Raw genomic sequence first — 18,053 nt, 5'->3', positions numbered from 1 at the left:
GTCGCGACTTTGAGTACGACGCGTTGTGTTTCCACAGCCAGGGCGTTCATTGACATTCTCACTTGCCGTGGCGGTCCGGCCTACAGACTAAATGCAATCAAAGAATGCGCGAAAAAATGACCGAATGGCAATTGTGAAACCGACAGATTGTAGGAGCATATTGCGCGATGTGCGATGGCAGTCCTTCTTCAGAAGAGGGCTCCGCAGCAGAAACGAACACTCGCGACGCACTAAAGTGATGACAGCCGGGTTTTCGAATCTTTGTGGTTTACCCTCGTGATTTTGAGCTCTCATGCTGTACTGATGGCATTTGCTGATGGTATGCTCACTAAGCAGCATCGATCTCGATTCACAAGCTTGGTCCACACTGCTCTGCGACTTTTCCAAAACCCATTACTGTACATTTACTATTCATCTCACAAGCCGAAGTATTAGCCAGATTGTGAATACTATAGACAGAAATTGGAGTAGTAATTACGCCATTCTAGATTAAAAGGGGTTGTGTGAATGGATCAGCGCCTTTCCTCGCCATGTAAGAACTGGGATCAAGATGTCGAATGAAACTTTCTCTTCTCACGCCCGAATCCATGCCTGACACGCCAGGTGTCTTTTGCTTCCGAACGTGGGATCATACTGAGCGAGGTTAGACTGGAGTAAAATATAAGGTCTTGGACACAACAAACCTCGTCATCTTTTATCGCGGCTTTGGACGCGGCGGGGGCTTCGGGACGCCCGTGGTATCATATGCCCCTCGTCCTGGGGCTTCTTTTTTGGGATTCATAATCATAATCATGGCTTTGTTCTTGTAATACTCTGGATCGCCGTAGGTGTGTTGACAATATTTTGCTGGGAACTTGGGACGGCCGGTTCGCGGTATTTATGTATGAAACTCCCCTTTACCCCTATTTGATGCGGACACTGATCACTTCAACAAGTCACTCGGCAAGCCAGCAGACCCGCTATAGTCGAAGCCTGCCATGCTGATACCAGACCCCGTACACACTCCTGACCAATATTCCTTTGAGTGGCCCGTACCCCTGAGTTTGTCTTTCAGCTGGCCACTTCGAGGACCCAGGTCCTTCGACAAGTTGAAATGAGCGGAAATGGTCGAGATGCCGGTGATCCTTTCCAAGTTGGGCTTTGGCCCAGAAAAGAAGACAGAACACCAAGTCCTGACACGGATTATGTGAAGGATTAATGACCGGGTTAACATGGAACGGTCATTGGGAAGCAATGTTTGCGTGAGTAGGGGGTTCATCACAACCCTGTATCGTGTTTGAATCCAATCAAACCCCCTTTAATGGGATCGAGAGGGTAGCCACACCAACGGGATGCGAACACATGTGCCGTATTCTCTATATGAAGGGGTGCCGTCAGTAATTTGTGAGTAGCAAGGGCAGAGAAGAAGACTGCGCTAAGATGGGCTTCGCTACTGTCAGCGGAGACAGGCCTAGGGTGACAAAGTGAAGACGACGCTTGTTTGCAGGCACTCGTGGTGATTCCTCACTCACAATTTGCTAACGAATATCACGGTCTCACCGTGGGAAACTCCCATTGGAGCATACATCCACAGATCATACACACAATCTCTCGTTTCCATCATTTCGATACTCCCAATTCGTAATCTGGCTGAGAAACCCTTCAGAGCCGTACTTCTTGTTGTTCTCGTCCAAATCTCCAACCACGAGTGCGTCCAATGGGTGATCAGTACTCTGGAACCTCAAGACATGAGGGGTTATTTGTTGACCCAGTCGATCGATTCGCGCCGCAGCTTGCTTGAGCCTGTTGTGATTTCGTATTGCTGCATACTGGACCTCCCAATTGGCAACCTTCAACCCATTGAGCCCAGTGGAGCACAGCTCATAAGTAGATACGAGCATCTTGGTGTACGTTTTGAAGGTGCCATCGCTCTCATGATATCTACCAAGCTAATCTATTGCCGCTTGACGTTCCTCTTTGCTCATGTCCGCATGGATCATGGTTGACTGAAACTTGGTCGGATCCATACACTCCTCAACATAGTACTTCAGGGCAATCGCACCAAACGGCAGCTCGGTCAATACAAGCATGTTCTTCGGGCCTGAAAACCCACTCGAGCGTTGGTCTGACACTGGATAAGCCTCGGTGTCCGAGTGCGCCGCCATTGCTGCCTTATCGAATTCTCGAAGCCGGCTGCACTTCTTGAGAATCCGATCGAGGCACCACTTCATCTGGGGCGGCAAAGAGCAGCCGTATCGCCGGGGTTCTGCTGTTTTCACCTTTGCCAGCTTGTCTTTGAAACTTTCGACCGTCGTTTGAATAGCGTATCCCTGCTCGCTTGCCGCGTTCATTGCGGCCGGATAGGCGGGAAACTGCCGCGCGAGGGCTAAGTCGCGGGTTGAGGGTTGGCTGAAGAATGAGTTCGCGATCGTCTCCTGGCTTACGTTTCGGTTGGAGCGCGTGCGCTCCTCGGCCCTGCGGATGGCCTCGCTCTTTGCCCTCAACGTCATGGCTCTCAGGTTGGGGCGGTACTGTTGGTCGATTGTGCATGGTACGTTGCGGTACTAGCCCTCGGGTTTCTCCATCAGAGCATTGCCAAGGAAGGACGAGGCGCTGCTCCGGAAGATAAACCCTCGCAGGGTCCGGGTAATCTCTGCGTTTCCCTCGCTGCCAGACGTGAGCTGCGTGTCGAGTCTCTTGAGATCGCGCCTGAAATTTTCAGCTTGTTGCAGACTTGGTAACCCCATCATGAGTGCGAAGGGGAAGGCGAGGTTGCTGATAGAATCAAGTACTGGTGTGTCACTCAGAGACAAGACCCAAGGCTTCTTCGATTGCCGACTGATTATTCCTAGGAGCGACTTCGCTTGGCCGCTATCGAGGCTGCGGTACTCGTGCACTTCATCAGCGACGACGAGCCCCCAGCACATGCTCCCTCTAACTGTGACGGTGCGCCATTCGTTATCGTAGGTGTGAACAGTCAGAATTCTTGCCCAATGGTTCTCCCATCTGGCCTTGGTTTGTGTCATTGTCCTTGAAACGACCATGAAGAGCGATGCTGGCAAGCGGCCTGCCACTGGATCTGGCGGGACGGCGGTAAGGGTGATCCCCGCGCGTTTGAGAAGGATTGTTGGGTCTCCCCAGAAGTCGGTTGGCTGCGCTTGGCGCGTGTCGGTGTACTCCGTTTCCTCGTCGATTTCCCATTCAGCCAGGCCGAGTTCCATCTCGGGGCTCAGGTCGAACTTGACCTTCTCCTTTTCCCATGTAGTGATGACCATACCGTTGAAGGTCACCTCCTCACCACCAAAGACCATCTTGAAAGATGGCTCGAAGAAGTCCATAGCCTTTGCCTCTGTTTCGCTCACTAGATTGGCAGGCACAACCACAAGGGCCCCGCCATCGCAGCCCGTCGTGGCGATCTTGTACTAGAGGCTCTTTCGGTTGCAGGGGCAGGGAATGTCCCCTGGTCTGCGCTCCAGTAGGCATGCATGGTCTTTTGTTCGATGTAGGTGCGCGATTTCCTTCGCCCTACAATGAGCCAGTAGTGAGATCGCATTGAGACGCACTTGCTGAACCGCTTGGCATATCCGTGTCTTTCCCAACCCCATCTCGTGAGCAAGCAGGGCCCCGAAGCGGCGAAGGTCTTTTTCCTTGCAGGTGACAAGTAGAAGGATGAGGTAGACATCTGTGGCTTGAAAGGGGAGAAGCGTCTGCTTAGCGCCGGTTATAACAACCCCCTCTTCAGGCTTGTGGGAGATGACGGACGGGTCATGGTTGAAGAATTCGCAAGCAGAAGGCCAATTCTTCGCATCATCCCGGCATCTCATCAGTTTGGATACCGTCTCGTCTCTCTTGTCCTCGTCGTCGCCAGGCTTGTCCTCGTCGTCGCCAGGCTTGTCCTCATCGTTGCCAGGCTTGTCCTCGTCGTCGCCAGGCTTGTCCTCTTCCTCGCAAAGCATGTCCTCTTCATCGGCAGGCTTGTCCCCTTCATCGGCAGGCTTGTCCCCTTCATCGGCAGGCTTGTCCCCTTCATCGGCAGGCTTGTTCTCTTCATCGTCTGGGATCGTGATGACCACAGGTTCCGAAATCACTTGCTCCTCTGAACGCGGGGGCGAGTGGACTGAAGTCTCCGAATGGGGCCTGGGCGATTCGGCGTCATCGTTGGGAACATCGGGTTTCGGCAGAGACAGCTGGTTCTCAGGCGGATCTTCTTGCGGGTGATTGTTGGTATTGGAGGAAGTGGTTTCATGCACGGTCTCGGTGCCGTCCAAGTTGATGCCTTCCTGAGAACCCGCGGTGGTAGCAGGCACATTGTCAGCTGGCAGCAGCTCTGCGTCTTTGGTCGCAGCAAAGGGCCTGTAGTTCGTGGTCTCGGGTCGCCCATCTTGAAGCTTGCATGAAATGTGGTACTGTAAGCCATCATGACGGAAGGACAAGCTCGTCCCAGTAATGGAAAGCATACGCCCAACGGCATAACCGAAGTCATGTTCGTCCCCAATAATTCCTTTGTCGACAACGACTCCGCGGCGTGGTAGCTCGACGGAGAACAGAGTTGCTGACTTGTCGAAGTTCGGAAACCGCTTAGCGATTCTGCGAAATTTTCGAAATGAAAATTCGGCGGCCAGCAACGGGTGACTGAGATACCAACCAAAAGAACTCGGACGCTTGAGGAACAATGACATGGCCGCATGCCGCCGGGATTCTGCTCCTGAACTCTCAATCGGCGTGCGCTGGTCGGCAAACTCGACGTCAATAAAAGGGAGAACCTCGATGCGATATGTGCCGGCGTTGCCTTTCACTGTGTTTGACGTGCTGGACAACACCGGCACCGGCAGCCCATTAGGAAGTGGGCGTGTTTCTGAATCGAGTATGGAAGGTTCGACAGCCTCATACTCTGCGGATGGTCCTGATGTTCTTGCGCGTTTCGGTCCGCCTGAGGGTCCTTCATCATCCTCGGCTTCTCGATTGCGTCGGTGGCTCCCTGCTGTGGTGCGGAAGTGTTAGCGAATTTCGCATGCTGTTTGGTTGGATGGGCAACTTCATGAGAACTTACGTTGCCGGGATCCAGAAGGAGACATCGCAAGCTCTTGTCTTCTGGCTTCTGAGCTTTCCGAGTTGCCGACTCCGGCAGGAGGATCCATGTTGGGCTCATTGCGTTTGCGGTCGACAACACGAAACGGCTGCGATGAACTTTGTACTCGAGAAGATGATTGAACGGATCGTAACAGAAGAGCAGTTTGGTATCACCGGACCGAGAAATGAGTTGAATTAAGTTCTAAATTTGACAATCCAACAAAGCAAGCCAACAAGCGAAGGTGCTGAAGCCGGATGGTGATCGGGCTCAATGGAAGAAAAAGGCTGGATGCGGGCAACAGCAAGCCCGAGGGAGAGAGATTCGACTGTTCGGAGGGATTGCATGACGCGTAGGAATGATCGCGCCTTCTGTTGAATAGAGTCGAACAATAGCAGCAAGGGAGACAGCAATAAACGGCACCTAGATGCTGCTTTCGTCTCAACAAAGAAAGTAACAGGCGGCGGCCTACACTCCTACCCACTTTGCTGTTGTCCTCTGTCAGCACAATATGCCAACAAAGATGCTGTTGACGTTAATGCCCTGGTTTTGCAATGATGTTTCCTGCTGCCCGCGAGGTAGTACAGCTGACGCGATCAGAAGGATCTCGTGATACACCGGTACTTAGGTGCGCAAATAAAAGAAAGACAATCCTTGGTTGAGGAGAGTAAATGTGACAATGCGATATGCTGCAGACGCATTGAGACTTTCGCCAGACATGAAATTGAGGCTGGTCACGGAGGAGGGAGGTTTGAAGTTGGCGGAGGGAGGGATCACGAAAGAATGCAGCGTTGATTGCCCGTCTGGATTGGCAGGCAAAGACGCTGAAGCAGGAGCTGGTCAAAACTCCTCGCCCTTTGCTCCTGCTTGCTTCATCGATGCCACTCCGTTGGAGCATTGTATTTGAGCTGGCTGTGTGGCGGCATCTCCGCGTGAATGCAGGTGCGAACAAATGTGGCTCCTCGAGCTGCCCGCTAGTCTACACCGTCATGGATGCCTCTAGACTCGATGCTCTGGCTACTGCGGTCAAGGGAGGGCGATATCTTGAGGGGCCGATCTGCTATACGCCTCTGCGTGCATGCAACATGAGCGAAGGTTTTGAGCAAGCATCTGTTAACTCAGATTCATGAATCGCGGACTCAGCTCAGGAAACCCGCGGGAATGCCGAGGGTTTCTGAGGTCTGGTCCGCTTCGCAGGGCTGTCACCTGTCCAGTCTAGTACTGATGAGTGCTCTCTCTGGCTGGGGAGGCTGTCAAAGAGCTTGCGACTGTTGGCCTACCCGGCCAGCTAGTAAGCCCCGGCAGCTTGATGGAGGGGTCGAACGAGATGAGCACCAGACGACGTACACTGTGATCGTCAATGGCGTAAAGGATTGACCGGTCATCTGCTACGCCAGAGACGTTTCCGCTGAAGTTTGAGCCGCCCGGGTTGAGAATTCCAGCGAGGGGTTGCGGACGTTGATCCTCCTTGTCGGGTTTGGTCTGCGGTGGCCAATAAGATATTGTGTTCGTTGTACCATCAGAATCAGATGTCCCGGGATCAGTCGCGCGCCGACGGCGTATGGATCGTACTATCGGGACAGCATCGGGGCTATTGATCACATCGATGAACGTCTCGCAATCGCGGTTCCAAGAGCGCACAAAGCAGTTCATGAGAGTGACTGTCGGCTGCGTAGGATCATCATACACTCGGTGGACCGCGGATGGATCCCGACCGGCATTCGGCTTCTCGGCAGCTGCGACAGGATCTTGCAAGTACCACGGCCCGTCATCATCATCTTCGGACTCCGACCCGTCGTCGACACAGGACGCGTCGCACAACGCAACCTCTGTTCGGAGTGCGGTTCTTGAGCGTCTGCCTTCGGCATCGCAAAGCTCTCTCAGACACTCTACAACCTCGATTTTTCCTGTTCTGTGGCACTTATCGAGCCTGATGGTGCTCCATCTGTCGTCGATCGGGCCGTCTCGATAATCTCGGCGCCGCATGGCTTTCTTCGACATCACTTGTAAGTCTCGCGAATTCAGGCTGCTGACGGGAAACCGAAGTCCGTAATAATACGACATCCTGGCGAATTCGTTGTCGGAAGTCGTCGAGCTTGACACAGCATAAAAGTAATCATCGATGATTTCGAACGAGACGGTAGCCCCAATGTCTTTGCCGACGACATCCCTCAGGCTGATGTTGCCAGGAGTCCACTTCCTGTTCGTTATGTCAAAGTGTTCAAGTCTCCATCTGGTGAAATCGTCATCTCCAATCTCGGAGTAAGTACCGCAGAATAGATGGTTCGAATTGTTCCGTACGAAGAGTTTCTTTCGAAACGGAAGAACACGATTGGTTAGGCATGTTCGTTGATCAACGTCTATGACGTAAAGACTACTTCGACCAGCGGATTTGGGCGGCGTGTACATGCAAGAGAGGACGTTGTTCGCGTAGTGTATTGGGCGGAACCTGTACTTGTCGGAAGGGGAAAATTTGGCATCGGAGTTGAGTAGCTTGTGAACGTCGATGACCACTTCTTTTTCTGCCGACTGATGGAGATTGAGAAGATGCAGGTTTTTGTCGGCGGGATGAATGTAGCAAAGCATCCCGTTGCAGTAGATGTGATCGTTTGCAAGCGCAACGAAGGCTAGAGAGAACGGAGAGGCCGTGATCAAGGCTTCCTGGGTCTTGACCATTCGGCGGAAGGCATGAGCCCAGCGCCCGGACTGGCGCGCATCCTCCGCTTCGGTCGAATACGGGGCATAGTGCTGCCTCAAGGTCAGATACTGTCGCTGGCGGGCGCTTTATCGGGGAGATGTTCAAACCTCGAGGGTTGCTTTCAGAGCGTGGTCATCCTTTGCAAGAAATTGGAGGTGTCTAGAAGTACGGCTCAGACTCCAAAGAGTATAGGGATCGAGGAGTTCGGCGATGATTGAAACACACTCCGGCGGCAACCTCTTCATCTTTGCTGTGGAATACACCACTAATCTCGCGCGGAGACACAGATCACGTCTAGTCTACCATGATTTATGGGCCGCACCAGCCTTCATTCGCAGAGCCTCACTTGTCCCTTCCTGTGATGCGGCTCTGCTGGCGCTCGGTCGTTGAGTCACTCTCCTCCTGCGGGGTCGATACGGGCTCAATACAAGAGGAGCGTTGATCGAATCCTCGCGCCGACGAGGCAGGCCAATAGGGCCATGCAATCTGGACTGGGCGGGGGAACATGCAGAGGACCGAGGACAGCGGATGGTGACGGCGGGAGCCCGAGGATGGTGTCGGCTGGTGCCAAAGGGGCAGACAGGCGGTTCTCGCCGATGAGACGCATTGTGTCCCGATACTGGGCGCTATCTCGACCTTCTCCCCGTCAGCATCTGCCACCAAAGGAAATTAAGCCGCGTGAGCCCACCCACGAAGATAGCGGCTGCAGAAGTATTGCTGTGAAAATTGGGCACACCCTCCGCCAGGCGACAGGCCTCTTACACAGCGAGACGAGGTGAACCAGCACCACCTCGAGGGGTGAATGGACGGGGCGGCGGTGACAAATGTCATCGTCTTCGGCGGGGACACGCCAGAAGCCACTCGACCGCCGCCATGTTCGTCCCGCCACATGGTGAGGGGGCTGCATGTGCGCCATGTCCACTGCAAGGTGCGACGAAACCGACCAGCCTCCAACCTCCATGTCGCAGCCAGTTCTGGCCCTCGTCATGCGGCCAGTCCCTCAAGGAGGTTGGCGAGCTCGCTGTCGCATGTCTGCCTTGCTGCCAACTCCAGAAGCCCTGTCCAGCCAGCATCGTGACGTTGGTGCGGCCCAGCTCATGCATGCCTCGCAGCTTGAGTGTGTTGTTCCGACCCACGGCTGGGCCCCACAGCACGTTCGACGATCTTGGCACCTGGCGACGCCAAGGCATGTTGGCCATCGGCTGCAGGCGCGCATTCCTTCACAGGGCCATACCCGGCAGCAAACCCTGCCCCGGCCCGGCTTCCTCATCCGGGGACGAGGCCGCGGCCGGCCAGGAGGCCCACGACTCCACCTGGGGGCCTCGACGCGCTACCAGGCGGCGGTGCGGCGGCTCGCCCGCGACTCCGAGATGTACATGCGCGAGGTGCGGTCTGCAGGGGTGGCGCTAGTGTGGATGTACTGTGTGGAAGGCCCTGCTGTTCGTTTGGCCCACAAGGCCCCTGCAAACAAGGGTCAGAACGGCGCTCCCAGAAAACCTCTCGCTGAGTCGCACGACCAGGGTGTATGCAGACTCCTCTGCCCCAGACGCCAGCGAGGTGACATGATTAGATGACTCAGGGGGGACGGGCGTGGCTGCTTTCGTTGCGAGGGTACAAGTCTTGCGACACGCCAGCTGGGTTGAGAACTTCTTGTGCCGGTGGGGCCGGGAAGTGACCAATCAAATTACATGTGTAGACCGCCACACTCTGCTCAGTTGCACTCATTCTACCCTCAGACCTACGTTGGATGAAGGCACTTCCCTAACGTGAACAACGAGACCCACCCCAGTGCGCAACTGAACATGCGGGTTAGTAAGTCATCAAACTAGTCGCCGCAGTGCAAAATCCTACTCACGGACGTCTGGTGGAGGTGGCGGCCGAAGGGCAACGGCCTGCCGAGCAGTCTAGTTTGATATTTAACGCCGTGGCGGCAAGGGCGCAGCCGCCCTTGCGGCAGACCTCCCGAAGGGTATGTGGCGTGGAGGGCCGCAGGCTCTAGCTATATACTCTGTAGTACACGTCTCTTCCTAGCGTCCTCCAGATCTTGCCCGAGGGCCAATATGTGTTCTATCCATCCCTAGTTCCCACTGGTGCCCTAGTTCCGTTATAGCAATCTGCTGTCCTGGTGACTATAGGTAGTCTGTTGTTTTTGAGAGGATAGGTTAAGTCCTATCTCTTAGTAACGCGGGCAGATCTTCTGGAAGAAGTCTGTCACGTCAAGGAAGGCCTGGAAGCCTTCAGAGTCGATAAGTAGACCCTTAAAGTAGCGCTCTAGGGAGCCTATAGGTCCTAGAGGCTCCCTTCGGCTATAAGGGTAGAGGATAGGCCACCGTTGCCTCCTCACTAGGGTCTTACGGCAGTAGACCAGGTGGTCTGCCTCTTTAGCCTCCCCACAGGAGCAGGTGAGCAATGCCTCTGTGTGATTAAAGCGTTGATGATACTGTTCAAAGTCTCCGTGGCCTGATCGTGCTGCCAGGAGATAGTGAAGGGTAGCTCTTGGTAGAGCTAGTTCAGGAGGGCAGCCAAGGGTGGCCTTAAGCCCCAGCTGGGTATAACGGGGGGGTGCTTCTTGCTTCCACCATTTCCTATGCTGGTGTTGTTTGCGTTCTTTGGCCAGTCGCTTAATCCCTGATAGGGTAGCTAGGAGGCCTCTTGGGGCTGGCAGTGTTGTGCCCTCCTTAGCTAGGCTGTCAGCCTCTTCGTTTCCTTTTATCCCTTGGTGCCCTGGGCACCAATGGGTCTGTATGTTCTGTATCCTTGCTATCTCCTGGATCTCCAGGAAGGCCGCTTGTGAGGAGTCTGGAGCTATGCCTCGGATCCCCTGAATGACGCTGGTGTTATCAATGCAGATATGTATAGGCTGGCCTTGGGAAGTAAGGAGGGCCCTTTGGAGCCCTGCCCTCGCCCCCTCTGCCTCGCCGTCAAACACTTCTGCAATGTTAAGGCGGCCGCACCCTTGGGCTATCCGTTTGTTGCTGCGGTAGATAACGAAGCCGAAACCTGTAGCCCCATTAGGGGCTTTAGAGCCGTCTGAGTAGATAATTGTATGGTTGTCTGGCACAGTCTTAATCCAGTCCTGAAACGCTTTAGCTGCTTTCTCTTTATCCTGGCCAGCTGTAGGGTCTTGTGATCCTGAGAGGTGCTGTGGCTGTAGGAGCAACGGCCTTGGGCACTTAGGTAGGAGGGCTGCTGTTCTTTGAAGCCTTGTTTGCCGCCGCCCTAGCTGGGAAAGCCTTGGGACTAGGGGGTGCTGTTGGTCAACCTTCTGTAGGCGTGTAGCGAAGCGTAGGCGTACTGCTTCGAGAGCTACTTTTGCGGTAGGCAGGCCAGAGTCTCGGAGGAGGCTGCTGGTTGGCGTGGTCCTCCAGACAGGTAGGATAGCCCTTGCTGCTACTGTTATAACCTTCTCTACCCTCTTAACCAGGCCCTTTTGCCTTGTGCTAACTGTAGCTATCTGGTTATCAGCGCTACTGCTAGTAGTAGTAGTGCTGCTGTTCCTAGCTGGTCTCTTTAACCCTGCATACCAGGTCTCAGCTCCATATAGGGCTATTGGGAGGACACAGGCAATGACAGCTTGGCGAGCAGCAGCGGCAGGGAGCCCCCCTTTGGTGTTGGATAAGTGCCGCAGGAACTGGGCCACTTTCTTTGCTGCTGCCGCCTTTATATCGACGTGGTGCCGGAAGGTGAGTTTCTTATCAAACCAGACCCCTAGCCATCGTATAGGTCTAGTTGAGGCCTTTATAGTCAGGTCCTTTGCCTGTATATCTAGTAGGTCCTTCCTCTGCTTATGTTTCCTACTAAAATGGACCGCCTCGCACTTAGCAGGGTCAAATGCTACCTTATTATCTGTACCCCAGTTGAGGATCTGAGTGACCTCCTGGCTGAGGGCTGTAGCATTTTCCTCTAGAGAGGGGCTAGTCGCTAGGAGGCCGATATCATCTGCATAGCCAAACCGTAGCTTCTGGTTATCCGCCAGGATATCAGCTATATAGAGCAGAAAAAGAATAGGGGATAGCGGAGAGCCCTGAGGGAGCCCACAGGACAGAGGGAAGTCCTCTGTAGTAGTTTCCTCTAGCCTGACTCGGGCGGTCCGGCTGGAGGCGAAGGTAAATATCAGCCTAATCAGACTACTAGGCCAGCCCTGCTGTCGTAGCCTGAGGATAAGCCGGTTTCGTAGCACGGAGTCAAATGCCCCCTTAACGTCCATTGTCGCCAGGGTAGCAGTAAGCCCTAGATCCAGAGCCCTTTCGATCTCGTGGGTTAGGCAGGTTGTCAGATCGACTGCAGCCCTCCCTGGTAATGCCCCAACCTGCTGTGGGCTGGCTATCCCTTCTAGAATAGTAAGATATGCCATCCTCTTTGCTATCAGCCGCTCTAAACCCTTGCCTAAGCAGGATAGGAGGGCTATTGGACGCCAGGATCCAGTCTTTGAGAGGTCTGTTTTCCCTGGCTTCTGGATCATAACCACCTCTGCTTTACGGAAGGTCCTAGGGAAGTAGCCTGTTTGGACACAGGTCTGAAAGAGCTGCTGTATAGGAACACCTATCAGGCCCCAAATGGATTGTAGCAACTTTGTAGTAATCCCGTCAATCCCAGGGGTTGTAGCCTTTGTGAGAGTTGCCTGGCGTACTTCCTCAATGCTGACTATCTGTTGCCAGGGTATTAGACGCCTTGGGACTATAGGAGCAGCAAATGGGTTCCCAGGTAGGTCGTCTGTAGCGTCAAATCTCTCTAGTAGGGCCTTCCGCAAGGCTTGGGCTTTATCGTAGCTGTTGTTGATGGCCTGTCCATCCACTAGTAGAGGTGGGGCCTTGATAGCTAGGCCAGACTTACGCCAGCTTAGTATCTGGTATAGGTTCTGGCTAGATCTAGCCCCCTCAATCTTAGCAGCCCAGTAGGCACATTTTGCCTTCCTGACTGTGGTCAGAAAGGCCTTCTGCTCCTCTAGGATAGGCGGTGGTATTACTAGCCCAGGCTCTTGGATTTGTCGACGCCTTGCCTTAACAGCTGCTTGGTGGGCCTCTGAACACTCCTCTGTCCACCAGGGGGCTCCCCTACCCTGGCTAGTCCGTCTCTTCCCTACCGCCTGGATAGCTGTAGAAAGGAGGCTGACTAGTTGGGTAGCTAGGGAGTCTATTTCTGCCGGAGTAGGTGTATCCCCTAAGGTAGGCAGGGCTGGGATCCCTGCGCTTACTAGGTCGGCTAGCCGGAGGAGGGATGAGTCTGAGACTGTAGGGAGGCTTGTCTGGCACCTCTGTTCCTGGGTTTTTATAGGCATAGTTGTTGTGATAGCTTGGTGATCAGCCCCTGGATGTAGGTGTGGGCTGACATGGGCCTCTGCAAAGGGAATATTTGAGAAGGTGAGGTCTAGTACATGCCCATGGGTATGGGTTGGAGCCCCAGCTTCCCCAATGAACTCAAGATTATAGCCTTCAGCCCACTCTGCAATATCGTCCCCTCGGTTCCGGCTTTGGGAGCTGGGTTCCCAAGAAGAGTGGCGGGCATTAAGATCCCCAGCAATAAGAGCTCTCTCTGGTGGTTGATATCTTAGGAGGGTATTTGTTGTGTGGTTTGTGGGTTCACCTGGTGGCCTATAGACGTTTATAATAGTAACGTCGCCAGCTTTAATCCATAAGATATCCCTTGATTGGGTAGGTCTTTGTTGCTGTATGCGTAACCTTAGACTTTTGCGTGTGTAGGTCATGACCCTAGGCCTTGTGTCTCTGCTGTTCCAGAAGTCAACTGGCACATAAGAGTTATAGCCTGGGTGTGTATTAATTTGCATCTTATCTCTAAAGCCTGTCCAGGGTTCCTGGATCAGTACTATATCGATCTGGTCTGCCCAGCAGAGCTCCAGGAGAGCTGTATGAGCTGGGCTTATCTTCCCCACGTTACACTGGGCGACCCGTAGTACCCGTGGGGAAGCCGGCCTGAGCCTACTGCTCTGAGTCGAGGTCGAGGTGGGTGTAGGCATTAATAACGTTGTAGTCAGGTTTCTGTGTTACCCTCTGGCTTCTGCTGCTGCTTGGAAGCGGGCGGATAGGGCGGTTAGTAAGGGGGAGGGCTTCAGAGTCTTCAGCCTCATCCTCATCCATACTGCTGCTGCTTCCAGTTATGCTAGCAGTATCTGCAACAACAATTGAGTCTTGTGTAGGTGTGAGGGGTCGAGGGCGCTTAGATGTAGCGCCTGGCCTGGCCTCTGCTTGCTGTGTGCTGCCCAGGGAGCAGGTCTGGCTAGCTAGGAGGTCATCTGAGGCCTTGCCTCCAACCTTCCGGATCCCTCGCAGTTCCTTATAGGTGGGTATGACAAGTTTTCCGTTAACTAGTAGCGGTCTGGCTGGGCAGTTAGTGTGGCTTGCTGGGAAGGGCCCATAGCAGTTAGCACACTTGGGCCTGGCTAGGCATGGCCCAGCCTCATGAGTACCTAACGGCTTGCTGCAGTTCTCGCAGAGAGCTTGCCTGGTACAAAAGCGGTCTGAGTGAAAGCCTTGGCAGCCAGGGGAGTGTCGTTTGGGGGTACGCTTCCTTGGGGGAAGCAGACGGGCAGGGCCTGACTGGCCGAATAGGCGGAAGCCTTCCTTGACCTCTTGAGGGAGGGCGATGATGAGGCTTTGCGTAGCTGTAGCCAGGTTAGGGCTATCTCGGGTTGGGCGCCAGGAGAGGAGTCTTTGCTTTGTCCTTAGAAGGACCTCCTCCTCTATTTCAGATTCAATACCCACCTTACTTCCATCCAGGCTTGTGAAGTACAGGGGGCAAAAAGGGATGGAATACTGGTACCATCTAGTAGGCACTTCTACCTTCTCAGCTGTGAGACAGTTCTTAATCTCAGGGGCCCTCTGCAGGAGTAGGGCTTGAATCTCCTTGTTCTGGGGTCTCAGTGAGAAGCCAGTAGCAGTATGGCGAACCTCAACTAGGTCTTGTGGTTGTAGGTTAAGCTCTTTTGTGACTACCATTTTTACTGAATGAGGGGCCAGAGATCTAGACGTAGGGATATGTTCTGCAGGGAGCCGAACCAGTAGGCGGAGATCCTGGGTCTGTTTTGGCTTGTTTGCGTAGTTGGTGGGCTGCCGGCCTGTTGTTCGGCTCGGCCGGGGGCCGGGGCCGGGGCCGGAGAGGGGTCCACCTGCAGTGGAGCCTCCGACGGCCTGGGCGTACGTTTTTCCGGGCCCGGGGGTAGGGGTGGGTCCAGAGATTTCTGCGGTTGCAAATCTGGTAAAGGAGTCGATAAGGTCCTGGGCTGTAGCCTTCAGGCGTGCTGGAGCCGTCCCAATGAGGGCATCTAGGCCTTTTGCGAGGAGGTTCAGGGCCTCATCTCGGAGGGCCCGGCCTTCCCGGGCTTGCTGAAGGGCGGCAGTGGCCGGTTGTGGCCCTCTTCCCAGGGGCCAGATAGGGGGGGGCGTGAGGCCCCTCGGACGTGGGGGTAGGGAGGTAGGGGGGGGAGGGGTCTTCGGCAGGTTATGTATAGAGGATATGAGGCCGTTGGGGCCCTGCGAGGGGCCCGCGGCTGGCTGTGAGGCCATCGCGGGCGAGGGTTCTGGTCGTGGGGCTGGGTTTGGTGGTGTTAGTGTTAGGGTGGCGGGCCCAGCGCAGCACTAACAGTGGGTGCTGGTGGGGTGGTATGTAGGAGGGAAGTGCCGAGCAGTCTAGGCAAGGCGAGGGGATCAATACAACGAGGAACATAGACGGAACGAGGTAGGCCGGGCAATGATTCTCCTGCGTTAGGGCTCGCTCTATGGTAAGACATGAATGAACACAGTTTTTCCAGTGGCTACGCTACAAGCCATCGATCGTGGTAACCCACCTCCACCCCATGCGTCATCTTGACTCAATCATCGATCATAATCGGGTTCTCGCGACCCCTGTTTGTTGTGAGCCGAAAATGTTTCAAATGACAAGTATCTTTTCTCCACGATTCGCACGGCGGAAGCAAGTACTGCTCGATGCCAGTCCGCAGTCCTGTACGCCCCAGCAGCGGGTCGTTGATGTCCGATACTGGCAGTTTCCCGCGGCGCGGAAGCCCAACTGATTCCATAGAAGGGCGTATTGGTGCCAGTTGAATTGGTTGATTCGGCGAATCATCGGAGTGTAAGTTCTGGAGTGCCGAAACAGCTGGTAGCTGCTGATGTTGATGCGAGATTGGTTGGCTCGGTGCGTGAGACGTCACTGGAGACACCAAGTCGACGCACTGCCATTCTCTGTGCGATCCGGCCAGAAGCGAGTTTGAGTCGCCTTGGTGGTGTTCGATCGCGGCTGCTTGGCTCAGTGCTCCCCGTTGAGCTTCCATGCCGGTGGGTAACGCTTCGATCGCAACGTCTGGAATCAGGTGCGGAGGCATGCCCTCTCCAGCGTGATTGTCATCCGCAACAAGAGAGGGAACCTCCGGGACGAGCACCGTCGCCGTCTGGCACATATCGTGAGGTGCATCTCTACCCGACTCTTCCGACCTGTAATTCTTGTCTCTCGGATACTGTTGATTGATTTTCAAAAAGAGTCGCGGTAGGAGAGTCATCAGGCTGGAAGTTCGTCAGCTCATCTGCTCCAGAGACAACTGAAAGAAAATCTTCACTCACTCCTCTTGAGTAAGCTTGCTGCCTGCTTGAGCATCAGCTGGCCAGCATTCGTCGCCGTGCTCGGCCAGAAATCCTTGTGCTAAGGCTAATAAATCGCCTTGATTTTCCTTCCATCTGGTCAATTTGGAAGCGTCCAGCAGCTGGGTGTCTATGTGTGATCTGATCATTCTTCTTAATATTTCCTTGTCCGGTTCGTCACCGTACCCGAGCCTCGCATATATATCAGTAATACTCGCGGTCGCCGCGATCACTCCAGGAACCGTGAACGCAGACAATGTCTGCGAATTGGAGGCGGTCGCCGCCCGGCTGGAATCAAGGATCTTTCTAGAAGACTTGATTGCGGATTTATCGCTGCGTCCAGAGTTTTCAGACATCCTCCAGAAAAGCTGCATCAGTAGCGATATCAAGCTAGAAAGGCTTCTTAGCGAATCTGTTTTCGCGCCAATTCCAGGAATTTCTGACTCACTGCTCGTGCTTGAATTTGATACCTTTTCGAGCCATAGCTGGCCAGAAATCCTCGCCACTGTCTGCTAAAAAGCCTTCTGCTATTCTGATCAGATCGTTTCGGTCTTTTTCCCATTTGGTCAGCCTACATCCCTTCAACTTTAATCTGACAAGCTGTTTGAATCCGGATTCTTTGCCACTGCGATCGAACCCAAGCTTTTCGTATAACGTAGTTATGGGAGGGACCGACTGCTTTTGTGGCAATATAGTTGCCAGGAGCCGGTCATTGGTTTCCAGCGTTGGCGGCTTGCCCAGGCCAGAATTAATGACATCGCGCGCATTTGTTGCCTGAAAGTCTCGAACCGACTCTACAGCGTCGTTTGCGCTAACGGATGAACATACGGGAACCTTCTTCGATCGACGGTTGGCGCGAGTATCGAGTCTCCGGGCTCCCGAGGGCAGAAGACGGTGTTTGGTCCTTTCGACAGTCATCGTCGCTGGTGATGCGGTTCGAAAGAGCATTTGCGTGACCTAATGAACGTGTTAGCTCAAAGAAGGTGTGTTAGTGGGTGGTTACATACATCTGGACTGGCCATGTGCGCCCGCCGATACCAGCCGGGGAGGAGGACTGCTTCTCCCTCGCATCTCGTTTTTGCATCTGCAGGTTCTCTGTGTCATGGTCGGACACGAAAAAATAGCTGTTCACACGCTGTACCGCCCACTTGGCTTATCCGCGCCAGAAACCCCAGGCGAACACCGGCAGAACCTCCTCCTGCCCCATGCCCAGGCACCCAGGAAGAGAGCACAGCACCCACCGTGCATCGGACGACTGCCCAGAAACAGGGGCATTTCTCACGCCCCCCAACCGAGTCTACGCCAGGTGTTGGGGTATCTCTCTCCGTCGCTAGTCAAGCCAGGCACCATGCCGGCCCCGGGATGAATGCACCGCAGGACAAAGGCTCCATAATCCTGCCATTGGCAGAGACGAGTTCACGAGAATGAACGAAGAGACCACCAAATTGCCAAGCGCCATTTATTACTTCGACGACTCGCAAGGCAGGCTGCGTTGTCCAGGGTGTGTGGATGTGACGCTAATGCCTGCGGGGCAAAAAGAAGAAACAGTCTTCAGCTCAGTTCATGTCTGCTCAACGCATTGCTCTGGCGCTAGCAGAGAATATCAGGCGCGGCTGGTATGGTTTTCCTTGGAACTTGCGATCGACGCCCATCTTCCCATGTTAGCTGGCGATGGGGTCGACTCTTCACTGATTAGTCAAATGATTCAATCCATCATAAT

The 18,053-nt window shown here is 54.3% G+C and overlaps 5 protein-coding genes across 5 annotated transcripts; all 5 read right to left on the bottom strand.

The window, feature by feature from the left end:
* Positions 1-1,928: 1,928 nt before the first annotated feature.
* On the bottom strand, positions 1,929-2,489 carry CGGC5_v017030 (uncharacterized protein; the record flags this gene model as incomplete). Its single annotated transcript, XM_032027388.1, has 1 exon — positions 1,929-2,489. One exon carries the CDS (start codon positions 2,487-2,489, stop codon positions 1,929-1,931), a length of 561 nt encoding a protein of 186 aa, XP_031876204.1.
* A 54-nt stretch (positions 2,490-2,543) lies between these two features.
* CGGC5_v017029 (uncharacterized protein) lies at positions 2,544-5,128 on the bottom strand (the record flags this gene model as incomplete). Its single annotated transcript, XM_066153704.1, has 4 exons — positions 2,544-3,401; positions 3,543-4,774; positions 4,870-4,960; positions 5,030-5,128. 4 exons carry the CDS (start codon positions 5,126-5,128, stop codon positions 2,544-2,546), a joined length of 2,280 nt encoding a protein of 759 aa, XP_066006765.1.
* Positions 5,129-6,262: 1,134 nt separating this feature from the next.
* On the bottom strand, positions 6,263-7,990 carry CGGC5_v017028 (uncharacterized protein; the record flags this gene model as incomplete). Its single annotated transcript, XM_032027390.1, has 2 exons — positions 6,263-7,795; positions 7,853-7,990. 2 exons carry the CDS (start codon positions 7,988-7,990, stop codon positions 6,263-6,265), a joined length of 1,671 nt encoding a protein of 556 aa, XP_031876207.1.
* A 5,691-nt stretch (positions 7,991-13,681) lies between these two features.
* On the bottom strand, positions 13,682-15,265 carry CGGC5_v017027 (uncharacterized protein; the record flags this gene model as incomplete). The annotated part of the gene is made up of 1 exon (XM_066153703.1): positions 13,682-15,265. The coding sequence occupies one exon, from the start codon at positions 15,263-15,265 to the stop codon at positions 13,682-13,684; it is 1,584 nt and encodes a 527-aa protein (XP_066006763.1).
* A 1,046-nt stretch (positions 15,266-16,311) lies between these two features.
* CGGC5_v017026 (uncharacterized protein) lies at positions 16,312-17,046 on the bottom strand (the record flags this gene model as incomplete). The annotated part of the gene is made up of 3 exons (XM_066153702.1): positions 16,312-16,723; positions 16,782-16,884; positions 17,010-17,046. 3 exons carry the CDS (start codon positions 17,044-17,046, stop codon positions 16,312-16,314), a joined length of 552 nt encoding a protein of 183 aa, XP_066006764.1.
* Positions 17,047-18,053: the final 1,007 nt, after the last annotated feature.

The sequence above is a fragment of the Colletotrichum fructicola genome, assembly GCF_000319635.2.
Source record: "Colletotrichum fructicola Nara gc5 chromosome Unknown KSG_Nara_v1_contig11, whole genome shotgun sequence".
NCBI lineage: Eukaryota > Fungi > Ascomycota > Sordariomycetes > Glomerellales > Glomerellaceae > Colletotrichum > Colletotrichum fructicola.
The sequence above is the reverse complement of the archived record's forward strand: the minus strand, read 5'-3'. Positions and strand labels throughout refer to the sequence as shown.